At 45.0% G+C, this 20,348-nt stretch overlaps 1 protein-coding gene across 1 annotated transcript; it reads left to right on the forward strand.

Moving 5' to 3' along the window:
- The first annotated feature begins 1,624 nt into the window (after positions 1-1,624).
- On the forward strand, positions 1,625-19,884 carry UTP14A (UTP14A small subunit processome component). The gene is made up of 15 exons (XM_061177801.1): positions 1,625-1,709; positions 2,764-2,842; positions 4,004-4,074; positions 4,566-4,630; positions 6,524-6,666; positions 6,970-7,125; positions 11,991-12,110; positions 12,209-12,303; positions 12,910-13,033; positions 13,116-13,193; positions 13,679-14,069; positions 15,859-16,265; positions 17,019-17,212; positions 17,342-17,441; positions 19,449-19,884. The coding sequence occupies exons 1-15, from the start codon at positions 1,684-1,686 to the stop codon at positions 19,719-19,721; spliced, it is 2,322 nt and encodes a 773-aa protein (XP_061033784.1). The 5' UTR covers positions 1,625-1,683; the 3' UTR covers positions 19,722-19,884.
- The last annotated feature ends 464 nt before the right edge of the window (positions 19,885-20,348 follow it).

Consider the following 20,348-nt stretch of genomic DNA (forward strand, 5'->3'; position numbering starts at 1 on the left):
ACCACAGCAATAATGACAGAAAGGTAGGGAGATACGTGAGAGAGATTTAGGAAGTAGAACCGACAATGTGAGGGAATCACTGTAAAGCATAAAGGAGAGAGGAATCTAAGATGACTCAGACTTCTGACTTGACTAACTGGGTAGTTGATGGTGCCAGTCACAGAAATGGAAAATACAGAATTCTGATAGAAAAGACAGAAATCACTGACCACTTCACAGTTGACGTGCCAGTGGGATAAAAAGGAACACCGGAAGGCAATCCGAGATACTAGTCTGGAGTTCAAGAAAGAGATCTGGGCTAGAGATACAGATTTTTGGAATCCTGATACAAGTGTTAAAGGCTTAGGAAGAGCACATGGGATAAACAAAGAGCACTGAGCACAGAACCTAGAGAACATCATCATTTAGGGAGTAAGCACAGAAGTCTCCAGCAGTGAAGACGTTGGAAGATGGTCATAAAGCTAAGATACCAGGAGAGTGGTGTCATGGAAGCCCAGGATGGAGTTTCAACCACGACAAAATCGTCTTTAATCGCACTAGAAAGTAGACTCTATAAAGCCATGGAACATGTTTGTTTCATTCACCAATGTATCCCCACTGCCGAGAGGCCTGGCACATAGTAGATGGTCAAAGACATTCCCTGAATATGACTAAGAAGACAAACCAACAGTATCGAATACCACAGAGTTCTGAGAAGACAAAGACTGAGAAGTGTCCGTTTTATTTAGCAACCTTGGGTGTCACTGATGATCTTGTCCAGAGTAGTTTCAGTGGAATGGTGGGGTGAAAGCAAAATGGGAGTGGCTTCGAAGAATAAATGCCAAGAATGTTTTCGTGTATTACTTTTCTACATTTTTTTTAATTAAAGAAAAATTCTTTTTTTAAGCAGGAAAATAAAACATTGTTTATTGTTGCAGAATTTGAAAAATCAATGCTATGACTTTTAGATTGTCCAGTAATTTCCTTTGCAACTAATAATTTTTCAAATATAGCTATAAAATAGTTTTGCTATTACCACCAAATGTTTAAATGGAGGCTGGCAAATCATTTTCTTACCTCAACAGTTAAAGGGCATTTGTGTAAAAAATTCTTAAAAGTTGATGGGAGATGAGGAAGTTGCAGCCACTGACACAGCCCATTCTTGGATGAAACTTTGTTACGTAGGGAAGTAGGAACCCAGAGCTGCAATTACAAAGGGGCGCGGGGTGAAGGGATTTTGTCCATGGGCGGATCGCAAGGGCCTAGCACGATGCTGGCCACTTCCCAGGCGGTCAATAAAGCCTCGAGCTGGCTGGCAGCAGGCTCGCAGGACGCTGTCGATCACGGACAGACGCAGGAAGCTCTGCCGGTTCCCAACAGCGCAGCACCCTCCCGCTAAGCTCACCCACCTGCGCCGCGAGGGAACCCGGGGGGCCGGGAGGACGGACGCTGGCGCGCCAGAGAGCTGAGGGGTGGGTGGGGTAAGCAAAGCGCCGTCCGCTGACAAGCTTTTATCTCCAGTCCCCCGGTTCCCAGCGGAACCCTCCCGAAGCGGCTCCAGTTTCTCGCACGCCTCGGGGCGGGCCGGAAGTGACGCACCTTGTCGCGCGTGATTGGCGGAAGCAGAAATTGCTTTGCGGCCGGCACGGAAATTGCTTTCCTTTCGGCTTCCGCTCCTGGCCCATGTGAGATACGGCTGGTGAGATGAGGTCGAGTCGGGCTGCGGAGAGGTGAGGGGTAGCGGACGGGAAGAGGGGTCTGGGTTTCGTTGCGGGTCGGGTTCCCGGGCTTTTGAGAAATGGAGGCCGCTTTTTAGCTGGCGTCGGTTGTTCCCCTCCCAAGACTTCGCCATTCGTTACTATTTCCATGATCCATCCTTTAAAGCCCTTTTAATTTAATTTAATTCGCTCCTTCCACTCCCCGGCTTTTTAGTCTCATCCCTGTTGGTCCTGATGCGGCCTGTCCCTCTCCAGCTAAGTTAACGTGTTGCACTTTCCTCATCACGTGACTCCTTTTTCTGCCGCTGCTGGGGAGCATTTCAGCCCTCCGCGCAGACAGTGACTGCGTTATAAACTCCTCTTATCTTGGAAACCTTTGCTCATTGGAGTCATCCACGACATTTTCTGTGACGTTTCATGCCTCCCGCCGGGGGAACTAAATATAATCTGTTTAGTAATGGGTACCTAGCAGAGTTTGACATATACCGTTAGATAATGGTAGACTCTATAATTTGTTTCTGGGTACCAGTCTCCTAAGTTAAGCACCTACTTTGCCGAGCAAGCTCCAGCTGCTTTCTTCCAATTCCCCGTTTCCCTATTCCTGAGAACAAATGATCAAGATGTCACTTTTAAGTAAGCTTGCACCTATACAGGTATCTTCCATTTGGAGGATTTAGAAATGTTAATTGTGATATTGCCTTGCCTCAAGGGCTAGCAACAGCGTCTTCTGCCACCTTACCTAGGGTCTGACATTTTTACAGCCTACCAGAGGTCAGTGGGAAATGGAGTGCCAATCAGTCAGTGAAGAGTGTTAGATCTTTTTCATTTTCATGCAGTTCTGTATGGGTATTACTAACCAGTGCTCACCTCTTGCAGGTGATGCCTGCCTTATGCAGTCTAAATTTTATGTCTTGACAAATTTCCAAAGATGCTCACACTGCTTGGTTTGCACCTCTTCCAGGGGATAGGACTATTCTGTACTAAGAACTGAAGTTATGTTTTAGAGATCATTTCAATATAAGAAAAATTGTTTCAAGTGATAATATTTCTCTTTTATCTCCTTTAGCAGCCTTCTGGCTTTAAACCAACAGGAAGAACTAGAGGATTTGCCAAGAGAGTACCCCTTGAGCACCAGTGAAGATGAGGTGGGTGACACCCACTAAACCGCCTTCTCCAATTTCCCTTCTGCCTCAAAATTAGGGTAGATGCCACATTTCCTGGAAAGAAAAGGGGTGACAACATTGTTTATACTTGCTCAGGTCTCACAAATAAATTAGTTACAGGTTTCCACCACTACCCAAATTAGAGTGTTCCTACGAAACCTTTCATAAGCTAAAATGGCATAAAGCAAAGAAGCTATTACCTTAGGACACATCTTGCTAATGGAAACACAAAATAAATCAAGATAAAGCATAGATGCTCATAGACAGTTCAAAGCTATGGCAGCTTGATGCTGAGATGCTAAGTGTAGTTTCCAGGGGAGGGGCTTGGTGGTGCCACTCTGAGTATGTGCTGCCTTTATAACAACTCACTGCAAAACAAATGCTAGACGCTATTTTCATTTTAAGGCTTTTTGTTTGTTTTTGTAAAAGCAAAAATCCTCTTCGGATTTTGTTCAGTTAGCAAAAGCAGGTACTAATGTAGGTCTTTTGTGAAAACGAAGCGGCGTAAAGCAAAGCAAACTTTCAAAAAGCAGAGGATACCTGTATTTAGTGTTTCATGTATATGATATTGTATTAAGTGCTATGGGAATTCCAAGATCGTATATAAGATACACTGTCCTCAGGTTGCTTAAGTTGAGTATATAAGACCAAAACACATGGTATTATATGATTTCCCTAGTTCCCAAGTTTGGATTTCCGTAGAGGGTTATTTGATTATCCGACTGAAATATACATATGCATGATTAAGCTGGGTCTCCAACAGCTGCTATAGGAATTCCAGCTCTTTATTCTCTTGACAAAACTACTTAAATTGGTTTTTTTATGTCAGTTTCTGTGTCAGATCACACTATATATTCTATACAGAAACATTATTCTCATGGCACTTTTCTTCTCAAAACAAGTTAAGACAGAGGCATGGCATTAGCTCCTGGTTACTAAGGCTCTATGTTCCTTACAATGAGGGAGTTTGGCTTATTGAAGCATTTCTTTCCATTTGAGCTGGAATGCCTGCACGCCAGACCTCATCTGATTCACCAGTTCTCCACTGACCAAAAGAATGAGAGATTTTACATGGGCCTCAATTGCCATACTGTCTTTTCCCTCCCCTCATCATTCTGATGGTTTTTCCTTTTCTGTTTCCAGGGGGACAGTGATGGAGAAAGAAAGCATCAAAAGCTTCTGGAAGCAATCAGTTCACTTGATGGAAAGAATAGGTAACATTCCCTTCAATTTGGACAGGTTATAACTAGCTGATTCCATGAGACTTATCTGCAGCTAACATTTATTGAGTGCCTAAGACAGTGAAGATACAATTGTCAGAGCATGTACTTTGGAGACTGTAGGCGAGTTTTTTATCATCTCTGCATGTCAGTTTCTTCAACTAGAAAATAAGATTGACATGTCCCAAAGTCACTCAGCTCATAAGTGACAGATCTAGTATTCAAATCCAGATATGTTTGAATTCAAGTCCAATACCTTTTTCACTATGCCTACCTTGCATTGCCTTGTGTTTTTGAGGGGCTGAGCCTACATTAAGAGATGGTTAGACTACCATGTCCAGCTTAGGAACAGATTTCCTGGTTGCTTTGTGACAAAACCTGATTCTAGAATAGAAATGAAACCAAAGCATTGTTTGAAGAGAGAAGTGGTTGTTCCCCAGCAAAATGTATCCATTCTTTCTGTATTCTGTTTTGCTTAATTTCAGGCGGAAATTGGCTGAGAGATCTGAGGCTAGTCTGAAGGTGTCAGAGTTCAATGTCAGTTCTGAAGGTAAGTTAACCAAAGGAAACTATCTGCATCGAACTTGTGGAGTTCCAAAAGCATAATGGTCACTTCCCAGCTGTTTTTGATGTGGTTAATGAATCATACCATAAATACTACCATGCGAGGGGGTGAAGAAGGGTAGTCAGATGCTCTTGAATTTCTTCCATTTCTAGAAGAAAGCCAAAAGGCCACAGTCAAGGTCTCCCACTGAGCTTGATGAGCTACTTCTAAGATAGAGGGACGTGAATGAAGACAGCTGCCTCTCACTAGCTTAGTCATGTCCCTGGTTTCATTTTTATTTCAGTTCTCACAGTGCATTGAGTTCGGACAGGCAGATAATCTCTCCTCTCCTGCTGGAGCTCAGAGAAGTCAAGTTACCTACTCAAGGACCTTCACCTAGTACAGTGTTTCTCAAACTTTTTTCTTTATTGCTCCCCTGAGGAGCCTTTTTAGACATTTCTTTTCCTCACTTCCTCCCTCCCTCCTCGCCTACTCTGCCACCAGGAATAAGATTTTCTTAGATAAGGCTGAGCTTTGGAGGGGCACTAAACTAATACAGTCAGCCCTCTGTAACTGTGGGTTCTACATCTGTGGGTTCAACCAATGTGGATTGAAATTTTAAATTTCAAAATATTCCAAAAAGCAAAACTTGAGTTTATCCCGCATACCAGCAACTATTTATATCGAATTTATTTTGTATTAGGTATTATAAGTAATCTAGAGATGATTTAAAATATATGGGAAGATGTGTATGGGTTATGTGCAAATATCAATGCTATGCCATTTTATACAAAGGACTTGAGCATTCTTGGATTTCTGTATTCTTGGTGGGTCCTGGAACCAGTCCCCTGCGCATGGATGCCAAGGGATGGCTGTATCTAAGTGTTTTGTTTTGTTTTTTTTACCCCTGCCCACCGAAGAACCAGTTTTTACCCCTGGGTGGGGGAATGATATCACCCCGATTGAGAATATATGATCTAGTAAATGGCAGTGTTTTAACTTGATTTTAACTTGATAACAAGTCTAGATGCCAAATTTTTTCCACCATATTCACAACTTACGCAGCTTGAATGAGTTATGTGCTTCTAGTAACCATTAACATAACCTCCCAGAACTGGTAACAATATATTCTTGCAAGCTTATCCATTCAGCAAATACTTACTGTGCCTCTACCATATATCAGTTTCTGGGACTACAATTAGGAATAAGTCGCAACTTCATGGAGCTTACATTCTAGTGCAGGGAGACAATAAGCGAATTACAACAGAATGATGCAGTCAAGTGACTAAGTGGCTGCTTTCGGTTGGCTGGGCATGAAAAGCCTCTGAAGAGGCAAAATTTAAGCTGAGATCTGAATAACAAGAAAAGTCACCCATGCAAAGATAGGGAGCAGTATTCCAGGCGAGGGGGCAGCTAGTGCAAAGGCGCTAAGGAAGATACACGTTCAGCATGTTTGAAGAAGAGGAAGAAGGCCAGTGCGGCTGGAGCATCCTCCATCTGTGGATGACACGAGGTTGCAGAGACAGACAGGGACCAAAGTATAATGGGGAGCCATTGGAGGATTTTCAGCAGGATCATGACATGCTATGATTTACATTTTCAAAACACTCTGGCTGCTGTGTGAAGAATGAATTGAAGTGGGGCAAGACTGGAAGCAGAAAGACCAGGAGAAAAGCAAATGACTGTTTTAAATAGTTTTCTGTCTTCCACCTTCCAACACATTTGGGAATGTAGGAAGGCAGTGGCGTCACCCTGGCTAGTGACTGAAGTAAGAGGACTATTCCTGCTTCCCTGCACACCTGCCTGTCTGCCAGCATTTTCTACTGAGGTCTCTCCCTATGTGATGTTGAGGTTTTGCCTCACTTCTCAGTCTGACCAGAAAGTTTGTCCTTTCTACAGGATCAAGAGAAAAGCTGGTCCTTTCAGATCTGCTTGAGCTTGTTAAAACTTCATCCTCATTGGCTGCTGTGAAAAAGCAGCTGAATAGAGTCAAATCGAAGAAGACTGTGGAGTTACCCCTTCACAGAGAAGAGATTGAGCGGGTGAGTCAAAGAAAATGTGGTCCATTAAGGGGGAGAAATTGAACTGACAAGGAAAAATAACGTTAGAAGAGAAGGGGGATGGCCTGAAAAATGGGAGGAAGGAAAGTTGTGGTTGCCTCACCCTGGAAAAGATTAAAACTAATCTCAGGGGAAGCGTAGTCCTGAGAAGTAAGCAAGAGCTAATCTCTAGCATCCTGGTTCTTTCTTAAACTAAGAAACATGGCCTCTTAGTTTCCTGCTGGTCCTTTGAGTTTGATGCTTAATTTCGTGGCTCTTTCTTTCTGTGTGCTTTGCCTGTTTCAGATCCACAGAGAAGTGGCATTCAATAAAACCTCACAAGTCCTCTCCAAATGGGATCCCGTCGTTCAGAAGAACCGGCAAGCAGAGCAGCTGGTTTTTCCCCTGAGCAAGCAGCAGTCCGTCTTTGCTCCCATCGAACATGTGGTCAGTGGCTGGAAGGTAAGTGCAACATGAGGATAGCGCACCTTGGAAGGTGAGATTGCGCCGCGTGGACATTGCAGAGCCTGCAGTTGGTCTTGTTGGACACGTTAAGCCGAAATGGCAGCTGCAGTCATTTTAGTTGAGCGGTCAGAAAGGGAGGGGCCGGGGGAGCAAGATTCGTAGCCAGTTGCCGTAGCTCTGTCATCGCCCTTCCTCAGCTTGGATTGTCCACTACATGGTTATTTGCATGTTTTTGTGTGACCACATCTGATTGCCAGTAGAGAAGGAACATAATGATGTTTTCTTTTTCACACACTGGATTTTTTTAAAAAGCTTTTAAAGCCAACATTCTGACCTTGGGACAGTCAGGAACCTGGCAGCATTAATGATGCCTTAGGAGGGATATATGAGCAGCAGAGCCAAAGTTTGCCTGAAAAGGAGTACCATAGTAAGATATAGCAGATTGCTGATAGTGACTAGACGTTTAGCAGGTAACTCATTATGACTGAGCTGCAGAAAATAAAAGAGATACTTTAGAGCTGGGTTTCCCAAACAGTGATCTCTGGCAGATGTTTCACCCGTCTGAAGTAAAAGGACAATTGTGAGTATGGTGGTGTAAGGTTGCCAGCTCTTTTTTATTATGAGGTTATTCTTTCCACTTTAATGGTGTTGAAATAGCTTTTCTTTTACGAAATGATGGTGGTAGTAAATGATGGGGTTGGGGGTGGAACGGTAGTTATGCCATTGGCAGAATTAAAAGTTAGTAATCCTGTGTCGGTCCCTAAAGTTTCAATTTTTAGTCTGAACAACTTCAGAACAGCTAGCCTTTCTTTTCCAATACACCATTGGTTATGCAGTCTATAATGTGGTGTTCTGTCTTTAGTAGAAAAATAGTCCAAAACAGCAGTGCCCAAACCATGGATAGATGGCTTCTCCTCTGCTTTCTGTAAATCCAAAAATGGTGTCCTATGTGTCAGGAAGTTGAGATAATTAAAGATCATCAAAGTAGGCATGGCTTGCCGCCCTAGCTAGAAATTGAGCAAGTCATTGCTTATTACGGGGATAAGCTCTGTTTCGGATACTGTTGTTGAAGTCACCACCATTCTCTTTCTAGGATGCTTCCTTTTCCACATGAAAAAGAGATCAGGTTTAAAGTGTGGCTGCAGGATGGAAGGGAGACTTTAGGGGAAAAAATTTAAGAGGTAATACAATTTGCAGGATTCAAAAATAAGTATAGAAAATACATAGAGAAAAGTCTGACCCCACCCTTGTCCCCCATCTGCTCATTTTTACCTCCATACTCACCCAGAGGTCACCACTTTTTTATACGTTTTTTGTTGTCATTAACTTAAGAGTTTTATGGATATATTTATGTTTACCTCATTTTTTTAATCAAAAAAGTAGTAGTACTACTACACACTGTTCTGCACCTTGCTTTTTCCAAATGCTGGTATGATCTTAGAGATGGCGGGTCAGTGCCGAGTTGGTCATTAAAGATGAGATGGGGTGGGGTGGGGGGCGGGTTGCACTGAGAACGGCGCAGCCTCTGATCTCCAGGAACTCCCTGTGCGAGACAGAGTGGGGCCCAGATGCTGTGCACAAACCTGCTGTACCATTCATTCTAAGGTTCATCTTTGAGAAATTATACCAACATGGCACAGAGAAGTCAGGGGGTCCTTTGTGGCTGGCAATGCCTTAGAGGGCAAAGCCCAAGGACTAGCAATATACTAGTATTTCTGGAGATTAAGAATTCAAAATGTCTGCACTTGTAGTTTTGGTCCAGCTTCCTAAAATTCCGTTTGACTCTAGCTGAGAAGAATTAAAGGGGATAATGTGTGAGAAAGCATTTGTAAACTGTAAAGTGCTAGAAATGATGTAAGGTAACTTCCCACCACTCCCTCCTTCCCTCCACTGGCAGCCGACACTAGCATTTCCCAAAGTGTTCTCCTCAAAACCTTCCTTTCAAAAAAAAAAAAAAAAACCTTCCTTTCTCAGCATGCCCTGGGAATGGGACTGGGTGGGGGGTTTGGTAGGGTTCCATTGCTAGAAAATGCCACATGCCCCTGCTGGAGATTGGCGGTCCACAGTGTATGCTAGACTTTTTTTTTTTTAATAAATTTATTTATTTTTATTTTTGGCTGTGTTGTGTCTTCGTTGCTGCGCACGAGCTTTCTCTAGTTGTGGCAAGCGGGGGCTATTCTTCGTTGCAGTGCACGGGCTTCTCATTGTGGTGGCCTCTCGTTGTGGAGCACGGGCTCTAGGCGCACAGGCTTCAGTAGTTGTGGCATGCGGGCTCGGTAGTTGTGGTTCGCGGGCTCTAGAGCACATGCTCAGTAGTTGTGGCGCACGGGCTTAGTTGCTCCGCGGCATGTGGGATCTTCCTGGGCCAGGGCTCGAAACCATGTCCCCTGCACGGGCAGGCAGATTCTTAACCACTGCGCCACCAGGGAAGCCCCTACGCTAGCCTTTTAAAGGCTATGAAAAGATAGTAAAGAAACCCCTATGACTTACTCTAACCCAGGTAGGACAGACTGATTTTATTAAAAATCGAACACATTGAATTTTAAACTTTTAAAAAATGAAGTAAATCTTGTCAGCTGCTGAGGAACATGCTTTGGGAAGAGCTGGTCTCCATTCTCTCGCCTTCTTCCCCTACTGCCTTCCTGAAACTTCTCTCAGAAGGTGTTAGCAAGGGGCCTCCCAATAGCCAGATCCCAAGTCCTCTGCGTCTTCAGCCTATTTGACACTATTAACACACCTTGTGGTTAAAACTTCTCCCTTGGCTTCTATGACGTAGTCCTGCTGTTGTTTTCTTGTCTGTTTGTTTTGGTTTTTATCTGACTCTTCTTAGTCCTTTTTATTCTTGCTCTGTAAACATGGTACAGATCACTCTCAACTCCTTCTGAGTTCCAGGCCCATCTTCCATATGACTAGCAGGCCTCACCTGGCCCTCCCCTGTGCACCTAAACTTCTCAACAACAAAGAAAGCCTGGCATTTTCCTTCCCCAGACCCTGAAACTCTGTACCACGACCTTCATGCTATAACTCAGTCAATGGCATAACTCCTCCCTTCAACTACCAGCATCCCCAGCCCATGCAGGGGGTCTAGTCCTGTAATTCTGTCTCTGTAATAACTCTCACATCCCTGGTTCCTCTCCTCATTTTCATTTGACACCTTCCATAGAACCCCTTACACAATCACCAGGATTTTCTCTCCAAAACACAAAACCGATTATCACTTTCCTGCTTAAAATCCTTCAAAAGGCTCTCCACTTACAGAATAAGACAGAAGCGCCTGGCATCTTAGCTACACTGGACAGTGCATTGTTCCCTGACATACCTTTGCTTGCCCTAGGTCTGTGTTTTTGCTTATACTCATCTCTCCATTTGGCTTTTTCCCCCTCCTTGTAGAATTGTGCTTATGCCTCAAAGCCTAATTCAAAAAGTCTCTTCCTTCCCCAAGCCCACCCCACCTCTTAATCAGAATTAATTGTTCCTTCCTCTGTGATTACTCCTATGGACTAATATTTAACCCATTATGTTGTCAGTGGTGCAGTGTCAGTGGTGTCTTTCCTCTGAAAGGCTATGAGCTCTATGAGGACAGGAACTATCTTAATTGTGTATTCCTAGCACCCTGCACAAGTGCCTGGAATGTAGCTGCAGTCAATAAGTGTTTGTAAATTGAATTGAATCGGAGGGAGATTACAACATTGTAATATAAATCACTTTGTAGCCTGTGATTGATTACTACTGCAAATACTAAAAATGGAAGAACATGCACCTTTACTATTCAGTAGAATAGGTTTATGGTTAGATCAATAGTGCCGTGTAACGTGTGATGATGTGTGTTTATGCATTTGTCCAGATACTTGTAAGTTTTAACACTGACCGTGATGTATATGACCGTTGAAGAAAACCACATAAAATACGTGCATGAGGTTTGAAACTGGCTCTTGCCCCGGGCTGTCTTTGTGCCTTGCCAAAGTGGACCATGACACGATCAGCCTGATTATTTTAGCCATCCTCACAATATCAGTCAAGCAGCAAATGGGGTCTTTTGTTGACATGTAAAGTCACTGGTTCACAGTCCATTCGTTTCATCCGCATAGACACCACCTAGTATGCAAAGTTAACTGGCAACTGAAGAGTTGGAGCCAAAGTTAGAAACTGATGAGAGTTAAATTTGAACTGTCAGGAAGCAGGCTAATTACCTGAAGGTCTTATTGTTAAAGGCAGTTTATTTTTTTGTGCTCATCTTAAGACCTAACCTCCCCTTTTCTCTAGAAATATTCTTTTTTTTTTTTAAACATCTTTATTGGAGTATAATTGCTTTACAATGGTGTGTTAGTTGCTGCTTTATAACAAAGTGAATCAGTTATACATATACATATGTTCCCATTCTTAAAAGGAGGCTGATATGGATCTGAGGTCCCTAACTTTATGTTAAGAGTATTGTGCTTCAAATATACATAACAATACAGGGACCGTTTTGTTTTGCAACTCTTAAGACCGACAATTTGGTACTGCTGTTCCTCTGTCCTGCCAGCATTGACCTTAAGGGCATCCTGCTTTGATTCTTAAGAGAATGGTATTGTTCTACATATATTGGTAATCTGAACACAGAGTGATCCCCCCGCCCCGTAATATTAGAGAGTAGCCTCAGAGTCCCCTTGCTGAAGTTGTCTTAAATCAGAATAAAAGTTAAGGCTTTATCTACACAGCTGAACAGCGAGCCTGGAACCCCCTTCTCTTGCTGTAACAGTCAATCCTATCCAGTTCGTGATTCCAATTATAGTGTCATAGAGTAGATGGCCATAGGATTGTAAAGAGGGAGACTCTAGGAGCATGATTTAAGACTTAGAGTGTTCTGTTACCTCCTTAAGGCAAGAACTCCCCTGGAGCAGGAGATTTTTAATCTCCTCCATAAGAACAAGCAGCCAGTGACAGACCCTTTACTGACTCCCATGGAAAAGGCCTCTCTCAAAGCCATGAGCCTGGAAGAGGTAAGTGTGCTAGACCCTTTGATCCACCCAGGCATGCTCTGTTTCTCCCAGCATTTGCCATCAAGCCCAGGGGTCACTGTAAATGTCATTCGTTATAGGTGAAGATGCGCCGAGCAGAGCTTCAAAGGGCCCGGGCCCTGCAGTCCTACTATGAGGCCAGGGCTCGAAGAGAGAAGAAAATCAAAAGCAAAAAGTAAGGAGGCCCCTGTGTACCGGCCTTGGGTTCCATGGAAGAAAGTGACGAGGAAGAATCGCGAGTCCTTAGGAGAGAACCTTGCCCATGGTGGCTGGGGTCATGTAGGAGAGGTCCCAAAGAGTAGTGACTAGCCTCTTTCTCTCTCAAACCAACCTCAGAGAGTTTTGCCTCCTTCAGTAGTACCTGCTCCTGTGGCTTTGGCTTTCCATCTTGGTTTTCCTAAAAAGAGGACTGTTCAGTTACTTTCTCTCCCTTCCAGGGCATCACAGAGTGGTTCTGCCGAATGAGCTCTTGAGTTCTACAGCTGTGGAGGCCAGTAGGGCTTCCTTCCTGCCTTTTTGCCTCTTTGGATCCTATTCTGCTCTTCCCTTGCGTTCTAGAAGCAGAGGGGACTCTTTGCTCTGCAGAGGTCTGCCCCTGGGGTCTGCAGGGACTGAGTCCCGCAGGGCCTCGCAGGTCTCGAGCCAGCTCCGTGCAGTCAGCTAGCTCTGTGATGTCTGGTCCATTCCCCCACATAGGGAAACCCCTTGTGTGGCGGGGCACTCGTGTGTGGCACCAGTGGTTCAGCTAAATCTCTTCCCCCGTACCTCTCTCATCCTGTAGGTATCACAAACTTCTGAAGAAAGGAAAGGCCAAGCAAGCCCTAAAAGAGTTCGAGAAGCTGCGGAAGGTCAATCCTGCTGCAGCATTGGAAGAACTGGAAAAACTCGAAAAGGCCAGAATGATGGTGAGGCTGCCTCTGGCCCCCAACCCTTGAACCAGCTTTCCCCGGAAAGCAATAAGGATCTCACTCTGCCCTTTCTTTCCAGGAACGAATGAGCCTTAAGCACCAGAACAGTGGAAAATGGGCAAAGTCAAAGGCAATTATGGCCAAATATGACCTGGAGGTAAGAGACCATCAGGGTGAGAGAAGAGATGGAATTGGAGGAAAGAAAGGAAAATCCATAAGGATGCTAGCAGAAGCAGAGTTGGGAAGGAGCCATGAGGATGCTTGGAAAACCAGGAATCTAAAAAGGCATCAGAAAATCTCTAAGGCAGAGAGGAAAATGACCAGGAACAAGGTGGAAAGGGAGAGATGAAAGGGAAACAGCATTGAAGGCAAGTCCAGTTAAAGGGGAGAGGAGTTGTGGGGGTTTTTTTGTTTTTTTTTTTTAAACCTTGTTTCACATGTTGATTCCTTGAGGACAAAGAATTTGTCTTCCGTTTTATTCCATAACTGTTAACACAGTGGTGTATGTGCAGTTTGAACAGTAGGTGCCAGTAAGAAATACTTAAGTCAAATTGAGAGGAGGCAGCTCTAAGAAATGGACCGGGAAAGGCGTGACTGTGGTCACTAATGACAAGGTGCTCGTGCCGTGACCCTCTCCTCCAGGCTCGCCAGGCTATGCAGGAACAATTGGCCAGGAACAAAGAGCTGATGCAGAAGATCCAGGTGGCCTCCGAGAGTGCGGAAGAGGAGGGAGTTGCGGAGGAAGAGGGTGAACCCTTTGTCCCTGACGTGGTGAATGAGGTGCAGGTGAAGGCAAGCGGACCGAACCCCTGGATGTTCAGGAATCACTCCAGTGACACAAAAGAGGCTGAGGTCCAGGGGGACCCTGAAGAACTTGCCGAGCCTGCAGCCCAGGAGGCTCCTGAAAGTGAGGAAGAAGGACCAGTGGTGGCGGAAGAAATTCTGTTGAAAGAATTTGAGGAAAGGCGATCACTTAGACAAAAGTCTGGGCTCAACCAGATCGCCAAGCCAGTGGGCAGTCAAGAAACAAAAGGTGAGCAGTGCCTAGTGCTGGTGCTCTTGGCCGACTGAGAGGAAAACTGGGTCCACCCACCTGTGTCACAGAGTGATTAGGCTCCAGGTACTTTCAAGAGAGTGCCCTGGGTCCCTGAAGAGAAAATAGGTTTGTAATGACCATTTTCCTTCAAAGGCATTTAATAAGCAGGCATCTGCATGGCTCCAGAGTGTGTGTCCAGTCTTCAGAAAGACGGAAGTACACCATCCTTGAAGGAAGGGCAGGAGTTAACATCACTGGTACCCACAAGCCAGCGAGAAATGCATGTGGTGGGCTGGCAAATCTGAAAGTCGTTCACACCCACAGACACAGAGGTGTATTTTGAGACATTATGAAATGTCTTCAAATCATCACTGCAGTTTTCTGTCCGTAATGCTGGTTGATATGTTGATATGGGGTGTGATTTTCTTGATAGGAATGAATGACTCCACAAGGTACAGGGTAAATTAGAATTGTTCCGCCATGCTCAGACTCGATTTGCGTGTTATATATTAATTAGCAGCCTTAGCACCCTTGAGGCAGGTCAGAGTTCCCATTCTGGGGACAAAGCAGGGCGTTATAAAGCCTGCTTAGGAAACTAACTGCCTTCAGAGATCACCTGAATCTGGACAGATTCTTGGGTCCGATTATATTTCCTAGAGGAATAATGAATGCATTTACACGACAGCAAGAATCTTTTTCAGTGGCAAAAAAAAAAAGTTTTTTTTTAGAGCTGTCATTTAGAATGTATTGGAGGACCTTTACTTAGGGTTTTCAGCTAAAGACTTCTGGGATTAATAATTGCAAGCAGTCGCTTCCAAGAGGATTGTAGAAAGCAGCGCCTCAGGCCAAGATGGTTCCTCCCAAGCCCCCTCAAAAGCTGCCCATCTAGTGAAATGTGTAGAACAGTTGGTTGTGGAATGAAAGGTGGATTTGGATTTCCTTGGATGATAAATAGAATGATCCCAAACCTTTGGGGAAATAGTATCCTAAAATAGTGGGAAGGCATGGACCGCAAACAAAATGAGCAAGGAAAGTTGGTCCTTGAAAATAAACATGCATGTCCTCAGGCCAGATCTAAGTAGCTTCTTCCAGTGGCTTCAAGCCAGAGCTAGAGAGCAGGATGAACTTGGGAATGGAGGCAACTTGAGTCAACGCAAAGGACAGTTTAGAAGCATGTCACGGCTGTGTTTCCCTTGGGGCTCTCAGAGACTAGCAGTATTTGCTCAGATGATGCTCGTGGCTGGAAAGTGCGAGCTACTTGACTCTGCCACAGAAGATTGTGAAATGCTGCTTTAAGATAAAACAATGCTGGCTACAGTTTTTACAAGTAGGAAATTACAGTGTAAATTACAAATTGGAAATCACAATTTTTTAGCAATTACAAATAATAAATGACAATGAAGTTGAATTTAGAGGCCACTTGCTAAAACAGCTCTTTTAATACAAATTTGGAATTTGGGGCGATCTTCCCAAGCAGAGTTTACTCTATGGGGAAATTAAGCCACAGCTCCAGTTATACAGTGAGTCATTGGCAACGCTGGGAATAGGACCCGGACATCTGCTTCCCAACATGCTGCTTTTAACTCCTAAACTCCATTGTCCGTGACTTGACAGGTAATGATTAGTGAACTCGCCGGGAGATCCAGTGAATGGCATCTTCTCTTACCCATTTGTCCTCGTTAGCATGTCTCCTATGGTGCCCAGCGCCCAGCGAGAGGTCAGTAGATGCTTGTTGACAAGGCAGCTCCCACCCTACTTTTCTGACAGCTTTCATTTCTTCCCCCAGATCCTAGCAGCCAGGGGGTGCTGTCTGAATTGAGGGCACTGTCTCAGAAACTCAACAGGGAGAACCATCAGTCCAGGAAGCAAGAACTGAGTTCAACGAGGACAGTCCTGGCGGTCCAGAGAGAGGAACCTGCTGGGGAGGAAGAGGAGCCTCTGTTGCTGCAGAGGCCGGAGAGAGCACGGACTCTGGACGAACTGGAGGAGCTGGGCAAAGAAGGATGTTTTCAAAACAAGGAGCTTCCCAGAGCTGCGGTAGAAGGGCAGCAGTGGGAGAGGAACCCAAGTAATCATCTTGGTGTCCCCAAGGAGAAGAAAAGGAAGGAGCAAATGATTGCTCTCCAGAACGTCCTGACCACAAAATCTCCTTCCATGAAGTCCTTGGCAGTTCCCACGACAGTAGAGGAGTTGGTGAGCAGAGCCAGGGTCGTGGGCCATTGCGGGGGATCAGAGCTGGTGTGGAAAGTGTCCTTCCTGCGCGAGGAATAGAATCAGTGAAGTTTTGTGCTGGGGGCACATGGCGGCAGTTAAGAGGTCTGGAATAGTATGGGCCCGGCTGGTCCCAGTGACAGTTTAGTAGATGCAAATTTGTGAGTGCCGCTGAGACTCCCTCACCTTAAATTCTGAGCCACCGAATCCTTCCTGGGGTGACTCTAAAGCCCTCAGAGGAAAGAGGGAGTCACTCAAAGCTCTGACCAGATGCCAGGCAGGACAACTCAAAGGTGAGTCAGTGAGCTGTTGACAATGTTTTGCTCTACTCAGTGGGATCTCGAATGATCCGGGGGGCTCCTCGATTAAGTCACTGAAACTGCTCAAGTGAGGAGCCCTGGTGCCTGTCTTTTCAGAGATATAAGCTGGAGGACTCCCACATTCTGGCCAGGCCCACTTGGAGCTCCCCCTCCTAACACAGGCCGTTCCTTCCTCTACCCTGCAGTTTCCTTATGGAAAGTTTAAAATTGTGTCATATGATAATGAGCTAGGGATATTTACCCTAGAGAGAAGATTGGAGCTTGCTTGGCTGCCGATGGGTTTGTAGTGCAAGACCATCATTGTTCCGCACTTCCCCCTAGGGGGCGCTAAAATGTCACGACCCAGCAGTCGAGCGGTCTTGCCACGAACCTCGGCTCAGGAGGCAAGCTGTAGCTGTTGTTCGTTTCTTCCCAGGAAGATGAAGAAGAGAGAGATCAAAGGCAGATGATAAAGGAAGCTTTTGCTGGGGATGATGTCATCAGAGACTTCTTGAAAGAGAAGAGGGAAGCTGTGGAGGCCAGTAAGCCAAAGGACGTGGACCTGACTCTGCCTGGCTGGGGCGAGTGGGGTGGTGTGGGCCTGAAGCCCAGTGCCAAGAAGAGACGCCGGTAAGAACAGGGGAGAAAGCCTGTCAGAAGGGCACCAGGTTCTCCCACTTCACCCTCATGCGTCCTCTCTGCCCTTTTGACTAAGTCCTTAATGCTCTTAGTCAGACGTCCTGCTGTTCTGCTTTCCAGGTTTCTCATTAAAGCCCCTGAGGGTCCTCCAAGGAAAGACGAGAATTTGCCAAATGTGATTCTCAGTGAGAAGCGGAACATCCATGCAGCGGCTCATCAGGTGAGGGATAGAGAGCTCTTTAGCAGCGCCCTCTTTGCTGCCTGGCTCTCCTGCTTGGGAGGAGTGTTCTGGTGCCCTGTGGTCAAGAGGGATGTGTGATCTTGGCCACAGAATCGGATCGATTTTTGTTTTCACTGGCTCTGAGATGAATAATTCCAAATTGACTCTGCTGTTTTAATTACTGGCTGGGAAAGTTAAAACTTAAAGGATAATCTTTGCAGCAATGGTGAGGCCCCCAAATCTGCATTTTCAGCTAGTACCCCCAGATAATGCTGATGCAAATGGGCCTCACCAAACTAAGAATTGCTGTTCTGCAGGCTTGTGTCTATAGTCCAGGTAATGTTCAGAGGCTATAGGTTTAAGCTGCATCTTAAGAAAAATGAGGACCAACCGGTACTTGTTCAGGACAGTGAAAAGGTTTAAAATTGTGTCATGTGATAATGAGCTAGGGATGTTTACCCAAGAGAGGAGCAGATTTGAGCATGATCATGGTCTTCAAGTACATTGAAGGCTGTCGTGTGGAAGTCACATAAAGTAGAAGTTAGAGGAAAGGCAGAGTTGAAGGAAAAACTTTCTGCCGGTCAAAAGAGAGAAGGGGTTGCTCTGGGGTTGTGAGCATGTGTAAAAGGGACTTGGGAATGAGATTGGACTCGGTGACCTTTATGTTCCCTTCAGTTCTGAAAGTCTGTGGCCCTGTGATCTGTCCCCAGCCAGTTTAATATTGAAATGAGTTGTATTTTTCCTTCTGAAGTGGGGGAGGGCTATTTAATAGGTACAGAAGAGAGGAGAAAATATCATTTCAGTAATACTCTGTTGATCTTATTTTGCTGCATAAATTGAATTGTAATCCCAATTGAGGATATATAACCAGAAAATAGGCAATGAACAAGCAGTTATGGGATAAGAGGGAGAGAAAAGGGGTGCTTCACCGGGCCCGGATTCTAGGTGAAGGGCAGAGTACAGACCTCAATAAAGATCACCCTTCCCTTCCAGGAATCTTAACTATTTGTTTTTTAATACAGTCACAGTAAATTGACAAATAACTTTCCAAGAAGCTCCCTTGATTTTCCTCATCTTTTTAATAAGCTATATACACTTCAGGTCCCAGCATGTAATAGAATAAAGCACTTTGAGCCAAAGGGGGAAAAACCTCCCAAGACTGAATATTTTGTGCAGGTGTTTTTTTCTGTTCTTTTGCTCTGGGTGACATGCACAGATCTAGCTATAAACCCCACTAAGACCCTCCCTTAACCTAAAGAATCTGTGTCCTTCACCACCACCAGGACTGCCCGGCAGTACTCAGCTTCTCTTGAGTGTTCCATTGAGTATCTCTAGAGACTACTGATTGTAACTTACCCATTTTTCTGCTTACACCTTTTTGCTCCTCTTTGGCCATTGGGGAGGTGTTTAAAGATTATTTATATGTCTGAAGGTAGTGCTTTGGTGGAGTGGAGAAGAATCCTGGGCAAGGAAATGAGACTTGGGAAGAGCATGAAGCTAAGTGTAATAGCCTGGTAGAGTTCAGGATTCAGGAGTACATCTTTGGGTTCCGTAAAACATCAATCCTGTGAATCAAGGGGAGGAAAGGAAGGGATTAAGAGCATGAAGAAGGTAGGAGAGTCACAGAGATACACCAATACTCAGATGTGTCTTGCAGTCACAATGTTGTATAGGGAGACCCACTGGGGGCCAGCAACCCGCAGCTCCTGTAGTGTTCCTATAGCTGCAGGGGCCTTGTTGGGATGGTTTTTCAATCCCTAGATTGTTGTGTAAGCCTGGGGGAAGGGAGGTTCTAATCCAAATTAGGCCCCTCTACTCCCATATGCCATCAAGCAGATTGGCACTCCTAAGGTTGGATGGGGGCATGGGGATACCTTAGCCTCTCAGAAGCTTCACTCACTGCAGCCATTGTGTAGAACTGTGGCCTATGTGCTAAAACTACCTGACCAGGTGCCATTAGAATTTACAGGCCTGGCTCATGCCACGTCTCTCTGCCTTCCTTTCTAGGTGCGGATGCTTCCATATCCATTCACACACCATCAGCAATTTGAAAGGACCATTCAGACCCCTATAGGATCTACATGGAACACCCAGAGGGCCTTCCAAAAGCTGACTATGCCCAAGGTTGTCACCAAGCCAGGCCATATCATTAAGCCTATAAAAGCAGAGGATGTGGGCTACCGGTCTTCCTCAAGGTCAGACCTCTCTGTCGTACAGAGAAATCCAAAACGACTCTCCATACGTCACAAAAAACAGCTGAAGAAAAACTCTGTAGATTGAGTTGCTGGAGTAGTGACACCTTGGTGCCCGGAACTGGGAGCCCTGACTGCTCCTCCATTGGCCCGGTTTTACTCCGAGCTGCAGGATCAGTTCCAAAACTGGCTTAGCACACCGCGGGTGTAGTTAAGCCACATTTTAGAAATAAAGGCGTTTTTTTAATCTATTTAACTGGAGTGTGTTCTGTGTTGTTTCCCATTTCCTTCAAGTCAGACAAGACACCTTTGGATGCTCCCCATTGCATTTCTCCAGTCGCACTTGTCAGGGGACCGTGTTTTCTTACCAAGGACTATGTTGTCCTAAATTGGACTGGAGGGAAGTTACCCTAGCCTACGACCTTAAATCCATCACATCGGATATAACCATAAACAACCAGTTTAAAGAGTCAGGGATAGTAATTAAATACTGTATATTCTTAACCTCTGAACCTAGCAGCAGTATGCACAAATCATTCAATTGGATTCTGCTCGGGGCTGGTCCTAGGATGGTGCTGAAGCTGGGTTCAGCTTTAAGTCTAACCACTATGGTTTTCTTTTCATGTGTGAGCCTCCCGGCTTACACAGGTTGCTGTCTAGAGTAGTTAGCACTTTTACCCTTACTTTACAGATGAGGTAGATGAGCTTTCAGAAG

This window comes from Eubalaena glacialis, chromosome X, assembly GCF_028564815.1.
Source record: "Eubalaena glacialis isolate mEubGla1 chromosome X, mEubGla1.1.hap2.+ XY, whole genome shotgun sequence".
NCBI classification, from domain to species: Eukaryota; Metazoa; Chordata; class Mammalia; order Artiodactyla; family Balaenidae; genus Eubalaena; species Eubalaena glacialis.